At 31.2% G+C, this 15,791-nt stretch overlaps 1 protein-coding gene across 1 annotated transcript; it reads left to right on the plus strand.

The window, feature by feature from the left end:
- The first annotated feature begins 287 nt into the window (after window positions 1-287).
- On the plus strand, window positions 288-2,479 carry LOC21398818 (protein DETOXIFICATION 49). The gene has a single exon (XM_010109094.2). It carries the CDS (start codon window positions 580-582, stop codon window positions 2,215-2,217), a length of 1,638 nt encoding a protein of 545 aa, XP_010107396.1. The 5' UTR covers window positions 288-579; the 3' UTR covers window positions 2,218-2,479.
- Window positions 2,480-15,791: the final 13,312 nt, after the last annotated feature.

The following is a 15,791-nucleotide window of genomic DNA, read 5'->3' on the forward strand; positions in this document are numbered from 1 at the left end:
TTTTACCAAAGACAACCGTTCATGGGCCATGACGGGCCTTTGGAGCCACTCTTAATTCAGCCCATTATATATAACCGTCCAAAAACGTATTTTGTCTCTTTTTCTATTGACAGAGTCTCCATCGCCCCTATCACCCCTTCTTAACGAGAATACTCAAAACCTTTTGACTCTTATTTATAACCCCCCCGCTAGTACTTCACTGTACATCCTTACATCAAAGCTAAAATACAGCTATCCTTTTTTTTTTTTTTTTTTTTTTAATGTTGCACTCTATTATAACGCGTTGAATAATCGCATATATATATATATATATATCTTAGTTCTTACTCTTAATTCTAATATCTAACAGCCAACCCCAAATAGCTTATGGGAATAATAATCCACTAAAGTAGTTACAAAAAGTTGATTATAAAAACTCCAAGGCATCGCCCCACAAGAGATCCCTATAAAAGCCCTTCAATCACCTCTTCTAAAACCCCCCAACTAACTCACAATTCCCTCTCTGTCTCTCACTAACTTTGCACATACAAATTCATCTTCTTATTATTCTTTTCTTATTATTTTTCACAACACAACACAATGTGTAAGCTCTCGTCTCCTCTCCTCAGCAAATGCGATTCGTCATCGCCAAACGACGATCACCTCCTCTCAACAAACAAACAAGACGACAACAAAAACGAAGAGCTAGTTATAACAATCCCAACAACACAAGAATCCCAAAAACCCAACTTCTTGAAAGAGGCCAACGCCATATCCCAAATAGCTCTCCCCATGATACTAACCGGTCTTTTACTCTACTCCCGCTCCATGATCTCCATGCTGTTCCTCGGCCGCCTCGGCGAGCTCGCCTTAGCGGGCGGCTCCCTGGCGGTCGGCTTCGCCAACATCACCGGCTACTCCATCCTCTCGGGGCTCGCTATGGGAATGGAGCCCATCTGCGGCCAAGCATTCGGCGCCAAAAAGAACACCCTCCTCGGCCTCTCCTTACAAAGAACAGTCCTCCTCCTAACCTTAGCTTCAATCCCAATCTCTCTCCTCTGGCTCAACATGAAGAAGATCCTCCTCCTCTGTGGCCAAGACGACGCCATCGCCACCCAAGCCCAATCCTATCTCCTCTTCTCTCTCCCCGACCTCCTCGCCCAGTCCCTTCTCCACCCTCTCCGAATCTACCTCCGAACACAATCCATTACTCTGCCCCTCACTTACTGCGCAACTCTCTCTATCCTCCTCCACATACCAATCAATTACCTCCTCGTCTCTCACCTCAATTTCGGCATCCGAGGCGTCGCCCTCAGTGGGGTCCTCACCAACTTCAACCTCGTAGCTTCCTTAATCCTCTACATCCTCATCTCCGGCGTCCACAAGAACACATGGCCGGGCATTTCCACCGATTGTTTTAAGCAGTGGAGAACTCTGTTGGGCTTGGCCATTCCCAGCTGCATTTCTGTTTGCCTGGAATGGTGGTGGTACGAGATTATGATTCTTCTCTGCGGTCTTCTCATAAACCCCAGAGCCACCGTCGCTTCTATGGGAATCCTAATCCAAACCACCGCTTTAATCTACATATTCCCTTCTTCTCTAAGCTTCAGCGTCTCTACAAGAGTCGGCAACGAGCTTGGGGCTAATAAACCCAAACGTGCGCGGTACGCAGCCCACGTGGGACTCCTTTGCAGCGCAATTTTGGGACTTTTGGCGCTGGTTTTCTCGGTCATGGTTAGAAACGTGTGGGCCAAAATGTTTACACAAGATAAGGAGATCGTGTCGTTGACGTCGATGGTTTTGCCGATAATCGGGCTTTGCGAGCTCGGGAACTGCCCGCAGACGACGGGCTGCGGGGTTTTGAGAGGCACGGCCAGGCCTAAAGTGGGGGCCAATATAAATTTGGGGTGTTTCTACATGGTGGGAATGCCTGTGGCTTTGGTCTTGGCTTACTTTTTGGGGTTTGATTTCAAGGGGCTTTGGCTCGGTCTGTTGGCGGCGCAGTGGTGTTGTGCTTTGACCATGTTGGTGGTTTTGGGCCTCACTGATTGGGACTCGGAGGCTAAGAGAGCTTTGGTCCTCACTGGAGCATATTCAGTTGTTCATCATCACGATAATCATGATCATGATGATCATGATGACAGCGAAAACGAGAAGGCTGAAGTCAAGGGAGATGATTGTTGTTGTTTATACAGTAAATTTGGTGATTTAGATTGCGATAACAATTCACCCGTTTAATCAATTAATTTAATGGGTTTTTTTCTTTCTTCTTCTTCTTCTTCTTCTTCTTGATTTATTATAAGGTGTATAAAGAAAGTAGCTAGAGACAGAGTAAGGAAGAGGAGGTTTATTTCTTCTTTTTATCTCTTTTTCTTTTTTTTTTTCAAAAACAAAAAAAACAAAAAAACAAAAAAAAAAAACCTTGGTGGTTGGGATTTGTTGTTCTCAGGGAGAGGCTCCACTTATATTTAATATACATTCAGGTCTTTTTAGGTAGGTACTTCTAATGATATTCAATGTCAAATGTGTAAAATGTTGAATATTATGGGAAGTACAAAAACTCATGGGAAGTACTAACCACCGTTTTTTGTTTTTTGTTTTTTTTTTGCACTCAAAATACAACGAAATCTAAGGCTATAATTCCTTTACTTTAGGATTGTTTGCATTTTTATTTTTCTCTTTTGGCTTTGTAATTCAATAGAAAGAATTGCATGGAACCTCATACTTTATAGATATTGCCCTAAATTTAGCTATAAACTCGAAAGGAAAACTAATAAAACCTATTATCCAAATCTAGACAAACCAACCGCTAAAACACCCAAAAAATCAGTAGAGGTTTAAATCAAAGTTAAATATCAAACGATTAACATGTTTGTATGGTACACGTCAGTGTCGCCCTGTTCTTTTCCTTCGATTTTTTTCCTCCTTTTTTTTGCCAAAAAGCTGATGTGGAAACGCACGTTGACAGAATTAAACAGAATGTGAAGTGTGAGTTAGATTCAATATAAAGATCGTTTAGATATGTAAGTCACTTTTTTTTTTTTAAAGTGTAAATTAATGTTTTTCCTAGTATGCATAAATAAATAATTACTATTTTACCAAACAAATAAATCACTATTTTTTTAAATAGAAATAAACAAATACTTTATATCCTCGTTAAAGCTACTTTTGCAAAATAGTACTCTTATTTATTTTTAACAACTTGCACTTTCCACTTATAGCTTTTACGATTAAAGAGAAGCAAAAATAGAAACTTTACTAACGCATCCAGATCTGCTTCTTCTTCATCTTCTCTCTCTCTTTTTTTTTTTTTTTCTCCCTGAAAAAGCAGACACATGCCTCAAATTAGTAGTAACAGAAATTAGGCCTTATAAGTTATAAGTTGATTTTTTTTTAATAAAAAAAATGTTAATGACGCATTACTTCATTTTAAATGGGGTAGTCTCCAGTTGCTTTTGCGGTGCTTTCTGTCTCGAAAAGCATGAAAGCTAATAGTAATGGGAAATCACTTTAATTTTTATACCGTTGAAGACTTGTAGTATCATATTTGGATTTTTTTTTTTTTTTTTTTGTAATAAACTACTTACATCTTTTTCGATTGTATTTTTGAGTTAGGAAAATTTAAGTGTCGATCTCTAGTTGAATTTGAGTTATAATTTAAAATTAAAGTTATAACTTGAATTGTAATTTATATTTAGATAGTATTTTAATAAAAACTCAATAGTGATGAAAAATTTTAATAGAGTATATAGGTGAGATTTTATTCGTCTATTCGTTGTGAACGCATAGAAAAAAAATTATCTCAATTGAAAAAAAAACGAAAAAATTATGACGTTTTTAAGAATAGAAAAAAATATTGTTTATTAACTTGAGTTTGAGTTTAAGAACTTGAGTTGAAGGGAAAACTTGAACTCAGATTTTAACCTCAAACTCAAGTTAAAACTTGAGTTAAAACTCAAATTCAAACTCAAATTTTACAAAGGAACATGAACTTAAATAAAATTTTAACTTGAGTTCAAACTTTTTTTTAGTTTTACTCTAAAAAAAACAAGTCCTTACTTATTTACAAATCTTCCACTATTTAATTAGTTGCAATTTACATGCTCATGGATCTAGTACCATTAAACACGAAAAACTATAACAAATTTACGTCTCCATCAATGGGCGGTATTAAATTATGTCTAAGATTTAGCCAAAAAAAAAATAATGTCTAAAACTCTAAGCACATATTTATTAGGCAACCACAATCGAATATATAGGACCGCATATAAATATTCTTATTATGGATTAGCAAAAAAAATATTCTTAATATTATGACCAACGGCATTAAATATGAACACAAATGAGAGTTAATTTTCAATGTCATTGTAGCAGTAAAACATTGTCATTAGATGTCACCATAACAAGTACAATGAAAAAGTCATCAATTAACATTATATATATATATATATATATTGACTTCTATATATAATTGTGTATGTGTCGGCAGTTAACATTGCAACAACTATTTAGCTGTCTTAATTGGCTGCGTTCTAACACATTAGAAGGGTGGCCGGTAAAAATGGCCGGCTGCACACAGAAGCGACCCGGTCTCATGCACATGCATTTACCTTAATTATTATGTGTTCATATATATATATATATATCTATATGAACTGATATATATATATATATATGAACTGTTTATTACATAGTGGAATTGTTAATTCCTCACAAGTATTAATGGCTAATGGCGAACTAGATAGTACTAGGGTACAATATATGTAGCTCAGATTGGAATATAACTTTCCAAAGGAATATTACTGTTCACTATAAAGATTATGAAAGAATGCAAGTTGCATACCAACTTGCAGAAAAATCCTTAAGATCAGTCAACAAGACGCTTAATTATAAGGAGTCAGTATCGAGACAATACTGATCTTGAAAGATTTTTTTTCCTCCTGATAATCTGATATATGATGCACGATTTAATGTGGATTATGGAGAAAATCTAGAGTCTTGGAATCTGGGAATATCAAATTGATCAATATAGGAAAGTTACGAGGTATATATTGTGCTGTATTCTGTATTTGAATATAGTTTCTTCTCTGTGCACTGTAGTTAATGCTAAAGAGATGTTGAACACAGAAAAATTACCCAAAAAAAAAAAAAAAAAACAGAGAGAGAGAGAGAAAATCTTGTAAAAGTATACTATAGGTTTTCAGTGTGCGCAGGTTGCATTTTGCATGTAAATTAAAATTGCTGCATGTCTAAAAATAAAGAAAATTACTGCAGCCACAAAAAATATATATAAATAAATAGAAATTGTCTACGGTCTCACCACTGAGAGAGTTCCACCATGATAACATATAGAAGTAAAAACATAACCATAAAATTTATTTAATGTAATACAAATATTATTTAACATAACATGACATTTATTAAACGTAATATCAATATTAGAAAATAATAAGAAATTTAACTATTTCATACTATTGTTTTGTTAAAGTATAAAACTATTGTTGGCCCACCTATTAAGAGCTTAAGCTTTTGGGATGGATTGTTAAACTAACATGGTATCAGAGCGGGAGGTTCTGAGTTCAAACCTCCATAATTGCACTCTTTATCCCCATTTAAATTGTCATCATGTGTTGGGTCTTTAATATATCTCGAGCTTAAATATTCACGTGTTGGGCTTTCTAATTAATTTACTCACACGATTGTCCATTGTTCTGCCCACACGTGAAGGGAAGTGTTAAAGTATAAAACTATTATTGGCCTACCTCCTAATAACTTAAGCTTTTAGGATGGATTGTTAAACTAACATGTTTCATTTTACTTCCGTCATTTAACAACAAATTTAACTACTTCAAACTATTGTAATATCAATATAATTAATTATAATAGTGCCTCTAACATTTTTAATGTTAGTGTTATGTGAAATAAATATTATGATACATAATTTTTACTTTTATATTTACATGTTACGATAGTGGATCGTCTCATCAATGGCACTAGACGGCACCGTAAACAAATTATATATATATATATATATATATATATATATATTACCAATATTATCCTTGCATTGTAACAAACTTTTGAGTGAAAAAAATATATTAAAAAGCTAATTCATAGAAAATGTTGATTTTCTTTTTCTTTTTTCCCGACAAAACTCACAATAGATCTGAAAATCTGTCGTCTGGAGCATTTAACAAAATCCAATATATGCACAAGTCCCACTTCCAAAACAAACCAAAATAAAATGAAATAAAAAATTCACGATAGTCTATAAGAAAATAAATGTTTTTTCTAATACGACAACAGTGAGCTTCATTTTTTTTTTCTTTTTTAAGAGTGTGATTTGTTTTGACTTTTGGCCGGGTTTGATTTGTTTAGTGATTCGACTTTTAACATTCCCCAACAGATGGAATTAATATCTCCTCATGATTTGCGCACCTTATAATACGAGATTGAATAAAAAAAAATTATGAAATACGATGTTGAGATTCATCTGAAAGTCAAAGTTTACAAAAATGAATTTATATAATAAAGTCAACATGGATCCCAAGTGCGTAATTCGAGTGACTAAAAACTTGAGGAAATCGATATATGCAAAAAGGATAATGAAAATAAATTGTTTGTAAGCGCGCGCGTATTATGTCGTTAGTTTCTTTTAATTAGTGTATGAGACTATGAGTTTAGGAAAATTCTATCATACGTACGTGAAGCGTGCAACATTACATAAAACCGCGTCTCCTATGTAAGTATGTACACCACTTTAATATAAACTAATATAACAGTTATTAACCCCCCCAAAAAAAAAAGTTATTGACAATCAATACCATGCTGCTGAGAAATGTCAAAATCTATAACCAACCCTACGGGGAATCAAATAAATGAAACTTTTCATCAGAGGATTACTTGAACCATAATCTCGTTAACTAATTATAAAGCTTAGTAAAATAAGTTGTATATATATATATATATATATATGTATATATAGCTGTTTAGTTGCTTAATATCCCGAGAAACTCAAGCTCCATGCCGAGAGCTTTTGCAAAACTCAAAGGTCTTAACGGCTTCCAAACTAATTTTTATCCTGTAAATAGAAATTAGGATTATGTAAATTCTAAGTCCTGCAGGAGCACTAAATTACCAGGTTAATTATTACCCACTCAATTAATTTGACTGCAGTGAATTGATTCATTTAGATTTTATTTATTTGTTTATTTTATAAATAAAAGATATTTGAATTAAGGATCTCAGTACATTGAAGGTTATATATACGTTAACGTGGTAATCATCTATAAGTGAAACTCATGACCTTCACGAATTACAATATTTTTTATGGCCAAAATGGTCAAATTAAATTTATATACATATGTATAGAGACAAGGATGGCAGTTCCACGTAGTTCGAGCTGAGAGGATGAGTACCACTTTGTACTAGGGGTAGGATTGGCAATCAAGGTAGCTACATGACAATACGATTTAAAATCCACACGAAGTTAGTGAATTTAGGTTTATTATAAATGGTTTGGGTCATAATTAGGTTGACACGATTAATACGATTAATAAAATGGGTTGGGTTAGGGTTGACCTCCTAACACGAAGTGATACGAATTGACACGATTAACTTATGTGTCATCTGCAATCTAATGATATGTGATATAACATGAAAGTTTATATGACATATTAAATACAAATAATGTGAATTTTAATATTTATAGGTAAAATTCATTTATTTTTTTTAAAAGAAAATATAAATTGATCAATAAACATGTTAAACTTGTCTTGACCGTGTTAAATAAGTTATTATTATATTAGTTATTTATTCAACATATTAATTTAAACAGGTTATGCGGGTTGACACGATTAACACGATTAATAAACGGGTCGTGTTTGGGTTGATGGTTTCTGATACGATTAATAAACAGGTTGACATGAACATGATCTACTAACACGAATTGTCACCCCTAACTAGGTGGATAGGTAGCTTGAAGCCATGCATCAGGATGACGGGGTTGACCTGTTTTTGCATGTATATAATAACATTTATGGTGTACAATTGATTTCCCTTTATATTATGTTTCTTAATAGGGAAATTATATAGCAAATATACAATTTTTTTCTTAAAACTGTGTGGAAAGACCTCATTCTATAGTATTTGCCTTTTTCCCCTTCTAGTTTTCTTATTGGAGTAGGCTTTGCTATTTGAATTTTGATAGGCTTTCTTTATATTGAATAAAGTCAACTTTCCTAGTAGGATTTGTATCCTAACTTACGTGAAATTTAATTGCCAAATATAATAGAGTATATACAAAATTAACGTGCTTTTAGTATTAAAATGAGTTTTTAGTAAGTTGAAAAGCGCATTAGGTAGGTTCCGATCTTGATCTAAATAATACATTTACCAAGATATTACCCTTGAATAATTCTGAAGGTAATTGTTGATTTTCTACATGTATGTTTTTTGATCTCTTCTCACCTGTTAACCCATAAATTGGATACTGTTAGTTTATCCAACTTAATGAGTAGTCATCAGGGGTGTGTAATGACATTTCAATACTGACATGTGGTAGAGAATACACTAATATATCAAACAAACCATCTCAGTTTTATACTTTTAAAGTAGATTGTATGTAAGAATTATATGGATGATTATAACAATATAAACTTTGTTCAGTTCCTAAGCTCCTAGAATCAAAACTTAAAGCCTCAGAATAGTCACCATTTTTTGACTTATTTGAGTCACACCACGCTTTTTTATAAATTATTTTTCAATTTTCCTAATACCACAACCTGCTACCCTCCACCCATGATCTTCATTTGTATAGCATAAGTAAAATCTTCTTCTCCGGTATTTAAATATGAATCATTAATTTAAAAAATAAGCATTATTTAAAAAACTAATTAAGTCTCAATAATTTTTATTGCTTTTGATTTGAATCATGTTGTCACATTTTATTGAAAAAATATGCTACAATTTTTTTATTTGCAAAAAAAAAAAAAAAAAAAAAAAACTAGTGTTTTTGGACTTTTTTGTGGACATTTACAAAAAATCCTGGATATTTTTTTGATATTCACAGATTTTACAAATATTTTTGGACATTATGGATATTTCATGGACATGCCAGGAAGACTATCTAACCCCCCTCCCCATTATCCATGTCGAGACTTCAAAATATAGATATTACTGTGGAAGTGTTGATAATATCATGGACATTTACATCCATAATCCTAAGAGATTAGGTCATTCTCTTAACCCCATAGTGGACTTTCTAAAGAAATATTTTTCTAATATTCTAGGGAGTAGTCTGTTGGTTTCCAAAATGATTTTGGATGCAAAAGCGTGTATTTAGCGGATCGTGTATAACAAAAAATTTCATAAAACTTTGAGATACTCTATAGATTACTTTAATTTATGCACGAATAAATTAATCAAATTAATTTATTTACCTAGTGAACGATTAGGTCGGTAACTTAAGTTTTTTGACCTCGAACGTTCCTTGCTCCAAGCTAGTTTAGAATACCTGAATCTTTCTCGTCATTTCTTAGAATCTATAAAGGCGTGTGTGTGGGCACACTTGAAACAAAATGAGATTAGCAAATAAACACTCAAGTTTTCCACGAACACCAACACATGCACAATATGGAATTTGAGAGAAAAATTTTCCTTTCCTCGCACTCTATAATTCCGCCACCTACACTAGGAGAGAGCAAAAAATTGTGTTCTCCAATTTTCTGCAATCTCCTATTTATAGAGTAGTAGTTAGACTCCCAAAAGAAGTCTAATCATTATCTCCAAGATAAAACTTGTTAATTATCTCTCACTTTTAATTTGATTTTGAAACAAATTCCACTCTCTCTTATCCACATGTGGGCCGGCCACCACAAGGAGATTCCTCCATGTGGTAGGCGCAATTGCATCTATGGAATAGGGAAAAATTATGCATTTATCATGCATTCCAATTTTGACTCAAATTTAAATTCTAATTTAAGTCAAACTTAAATCAATTTGAATTTCAAATTGGAAAACTTATCAAATAAGTCAATTGGATAACTTGGAGAGCAAGAAACTGAATTCTAGAGAGATTCACACTACGCTTGGCATTCACATTATGTGAACACCTTCATATGTGTGTTCTAAAATTAAAATTAAAATTTAAATAATCACATTATTTAATTTATAATTAATTCTCAATTAATTATTCTTGAGCGTTTTATTTTAGAATTCTATAATTCTAAAATTTCCATTTTGCCTTGAGTGTTTTTTACAATTATAAGGACGACGCGAGGACTCGTGGACCTATAATTTTGAGCTCCAATAGAATTAATAATTAATTAAAAACTTTAATTAATTAATTAATTTCATTAATTCTAACAGTTACTCCACTAGAAACTTAGAATTGTACTCTCGTAATTATAGACATAAATTACTTCTAAACTGTGAAGTGTCCATTTAATATAGTCATTACATATTGATTAATCCTCGATAAATAATTCATAATTAGAGCTAAGTGAAATCCGTTAATCTCTCTAATTACATATTTATCATTGAGTACTATTGATTCTCTAATGGACAATGATTCATAAAATAAATTTATGAATCGGAGCTCCTACTGGTCCAAGTACTGAATCAACCTACAAGAGAATTATTTATCTATTTATTTCTCAAGAAGGAATAGATTCAATCTCGTATAATAATATTCTCAGCTACTCACTTCATCATGTCTCCAAAATAGGAATATGATTCAGGATCTCAGAATCTGAACCGAGTAAATGAAAAGACACAAATCCATAAATATGAGTATGCTAATAACTCAGGGTTAAGATCATTCTATATATGACCATCGGTAGACTCAATTAGAATTTCTATACTTAACGAAAATTATAAAAAATTCATATTGTGTCTATGTCTCTGTTCCACATAATCTTATTATGCGTAATATACTCATTCAATGTCTTGCCATGTTAACAATGTGAATAATACCGTTCCATTCTAAATGGGAATGACATGTATTAGTAATGTTTTAATTAAATATTTCAAATTTTAATTAAATTCATTACGAACATCGTTTTGATTATTATCCTTAAATATTATCCTTAAATATTATCCTCATGCATATAACACTTATATACAATATTTAAGGTCACATAAATAATCATGAAATTTTTAGTGATATTCATAAAATATTCAATAATATATGCACATAAAATAATGAATAAACTATTTTATGAAATTAATAATAAATATTCTATTACATCTTATACTTATAGAAACCATTCCCAATAAAGTCGACTCTTATGCTTTGTCATGTAGCGATAGCCGACCCCTAAATAGATGATGCGATGATCCAGGATTTAAGTTGTTTCCCAGTTGTTCTATTAATAAGTCTCATTGTTAATTAGTCGATTGACTTAAGTTGATAGGTGGACAATGGAGATTGAGGGACGAAATTTTAGCTCCCAACAGTGTACTTAATTCAGCGTATATGTATCTCTATTTAGTGGGGTGTGGTTTTAATAGTTATTCCAATATTTATTCATTAATGGGTATCGTTGTTTTAACCGTAAGATATTGATTCGACGGTTGTAATAAATTTAGCAATTAATTAAAAAAATTATGACAATTAATAAAATTATATTATTATCACATCACATTATTAAATTTTAATATTAGTGGTAACCACCGATATAACCATTGAAAATTCGTTTATACTTAGTGAAAAAGGTATTATATACTGACCTGAAATTTTTGAAGAAAAAGATCTAATTAGGAAACTGGTAACCTTTGAAAACAAAAATTTTATAAACAATAATCAAGTACATAAAAAGGGGAAAAGATATTTAAACAACAAAAATAAAGAGAAACATAATAAATTAAAGACATGAATACAAAAACCCAAAAATAAAAAAATCATAATTATTAAATTATGATAGCTCTGATGAGGTCAACACCATGAAAATAATTAATAATAATAATAATAACAGTAATAATAATAATAATAACAACAGTAGTAATAATAATAATAATAATAACAACAGTAGTAATAATAATAATAATAATAATAATAGTAACAACAGTAATAGTAGTAATAATAATAATAATAACAACAATAGTAATAATAATAGTAAAAACAGTATTAACAATAGTAATAATAATAGTAACAGTAGTAGTAGTAATAATAATAATAATAACAACAATAGTAATAATAATAGTAAAAACAGTAATAACAATAGTAATAATAATAGTAACAGTAGTTGTAGTTGTAATAATAATAATAATAATAATAATAGTAATAACAATGATAATAATATCACATTCAACCATATTCTGCGCAACTACTTGTGTAGCATTCGAAATTAAAAATGGAATATAGAATCCTCATTCTACCACATTTTATGTTTAGAGAACGTACGAGACAGATAGACCGAGAGAAGTGCATTGGAGCTACTAAATAATGGTGCAATACACGCAGCTAGCTTAATATATAAATCTGCGAATTAATTAATTAAGGTACACACACGGAGCATTGTCTGCAAGCGCGCGCACACATATATATACACACACATTGCTTTTTGTATTGTATATATAAGATACAACTTAAGAGGGACAATGGAGCTCTACATGGGTGTGAAAAGCGTAGTACTAATGAGATTACATATCATTTAAGATTAATGATTACATATATGATCTGCATGCATGCATGCATGGATGGTAGCGATCAGGCGACGCATAATAGTATTCTTGAAGATATGCATGGTCCACTTGTTTTTACGTGGAATTGTTTTTCTTTTGTTTTTGTTATTTTATTTTATTTTTTTGTTTTTGTTTTTGTTTTTTTTTGCTTCTCTCATGGATATATAATTTTAATTTGGCCCACGTATGCTTGACTCTTCTCTTGTGAGATTTATGCATGCGATTCAGTACTTTTAAATGTTATATGCTAATTAGTATGCAAATTTATCAAACCCAGTTGAGCTGGTTGTATGCCAATTAGTATTATTTTCTCAGTTGTTTAGCAGGTGTGTAAATCGTTTTCAATATATTGAGTTGGGTTCAGATCATAAAAATGTTAAATTTTTGAAAAAAGATGTTATGCGAATTAGCATCATGAGAAGTTGTTAATAAAAACTGTGTTATTGGAGATTTATTTATTTTTTATTATAATTTTCTTCAACAATTTCTAGTAAGATTTTTTTTTTCTTTTTTCTTTTAATTCAATCTGATAGGTGGTTGTAGAATTTATCTTGGACCAAGTCTTTACGTTTCATTTTCGAATGCAAAGTTTCATGGAGGTGTTATTTATTTTATTATTACTATTTTCTTCAACTTTTTTTTTTTTGAGAATTATTTTCTTAAACTTAAAGACAGCAGATTTAAAATTCAAATTTTCAGATTAAATAGGTTGTAAACCTACTGTTAGACCAAATCTGCAATCACAATTACTTATACAATTGCAATTTAGGAAAAACATTTGTCAATTATGTGAGAAATATGCAATATCTACTTTATAACATAGTCAATAATAATCGTAAGAATTATAATTGGCAATGGCATTCTTCGCATTTCCTAATTCATAATTAGCAAGGGGTTGATGTCACTTAATTACCCTGGACTCATTTGAACTCAAAAGTTAATTATTACCAACAAGCCGCTTAATTACCTGCAGAGTGCAGACTAAGCAACAAGAAGGATCGTACGGATTACAATATAAGAAGATTAATCAGTACTTTTTCCACCAACTAAACCAGATTCGAGAGATATCAGAAATTATTGTACTATATATCGAGGAATATCATCTAATGCAGCTGGAAAATTGTGTAACAAAATTTGGAAAAAAAAAATCCAATAAAACAAAAAATTATTATTGATCACTAATCACCTTCTCTCCTTATTATTTATTATATATTGTTATAACTAGCAGATGATCAAGCTGGCTACACAGATACAAATGTTCCTGGAACAATAAAGTCAATTTTGTAATTTGCATTGAACTATTAAGAATAATTATCAAGAAAAAATAAATATTATAATACGTTCTTTCTCCTGATCATAAAAGAGCAAAAAAAAAAAAAAAAAACAATAATCTATGTTTAAGCCATGCATAGAATAATTAGATGCTGTTTGTTGGCATTGATGGACAGGAACCGATCATTAAACACCCTTATTAGGCTCATCATCTTTAAGAAATCATCATTTTATTTATTTATTTAACGTCTAATTCATAAATTAGTTTATCTCTTCGATAATTACTAGAGTCACATGTCATATGAAGAGTATAGAAGCATGTGCTAATACAACCATCAGATTTTCAAAACTGTGGATGGAAATATATATATATATATATATATATATATATATGCTGACAAGCTGGTCCACTTCAACTAATTAACATGTCATGATCACGTTTATCACTACCTTGTTACATGAATATTAGTATTTATTAGTCTAATTAAAGATTTGAAACCGTTAATTAGCTAGCTGTCAAATAACTAATCAAATTAGTTAACCTATAGCCTATTCACATGTGACGAGCGAGATTATTTAATCGATCAGGATGCATAATTAATTAATAATTATTATAATTATTCAGTAATGAAAGATTAAGAAAAAGTTTTCTGAGTGCGATCAAAGGTGTGATACAAAAGCTGCAAGACTGGGAATGGATATTTCACAGCCTTTAACGTCATATAGCTTGGTTGAATTCCATGTCATTCTCCAACTGTTAAGCTATTAATCTCTACATTTGAATTCTAAAGCTGAGATTGTGCATTTGTACTCATCAATATCTATATAAATTTCATGCCGCACGTAAATGCCAAATTAAAGAATTTTGAAGGAAACAAAATACTGTTATTTTCAGAAAACAAAAAGAGAAGCTGATGTACTTCTTATTTATAGAATTAAAAAAAAAAAAAGTGGCAACTTGTTGATGAGAGTAACTTTATAGAGCATTACATGAGAACTTCGGAGCAGACTTGTACATGCTAATTGTTACACTGTCCAACACATAAAGGAGACATGCACGGCAGAGGAACTAATAGTTTGGCCGTCTTCATTTTTTTACTTTTTTTTTTTAAATTCAAAGCATCAAATATATATATATATATATATATTATATGTGTGTGTGTGTGTGTATGTGTGTATATATGGTTAATTTGAACCACTTCACTCATTGTCACATAAAATGCCCAATATCATGGGATATGTATTCATTTCAACGGAACATACGCAAAGTTTTTGATTTTCTACGTTCTTCTTGTTTAACTGTAATATATGTTTGAAGATAAGATCTACCTCGAAAATAAAACAGGGACCAAAGATTTTTTTTTTTTGGGTCTTATTTACTATTGGTTTTGTTTTATGTGTGTTTAATCTTGACCGCGCGGTTGAAAGTAGAAGTTCAATTTAGTTTGTAATGATAGCAAATCAGAAAACTGAAGCCCTCCTTTATGTATATGTAGTATAAGGGAAATTAAAATATTTGTATAAATACAGGTTTCCTAATATAGATTTGTGCCTAGTTTAAATTTTAGAATAGGAAATATTCTTTTATTTGAATTTGATTTGAATTAGAAAACTACCCTAATCAATTAATCTTGTATATATACTCATATATTCAATGGAAAAGCTATCTCATATTTTCCAATTCTATGTGTAGGAGCTATTAGCTAGATTTAGTTTAAATAATCATATGAATTTTGTTAGTCCCTTGTGTTGTATTATAATTAATTAAGTGAGAGAAAATAAAACATCTTAGCCTCCTCTAAGACCTAGCAACACAGTCAAAGAAAGGAGCAATCAGGCCTCAAATCTCGTGACAG

The sequence above is a fragment of the Morus notabilis genome, unplaced genomic scaffold, assembly GCF_000414095.1.
Source record: "Morus notabilis unplaced genomic scaffold, ASM41409v2 Scaffold759, whole genome shotgun sequence".
Lineage (NCBI taxonomy): Eukaryota > Viridiplantae > Streptophyta > Magnoliopsida > Rosales > Moraceae > Morus > Morus notabilis.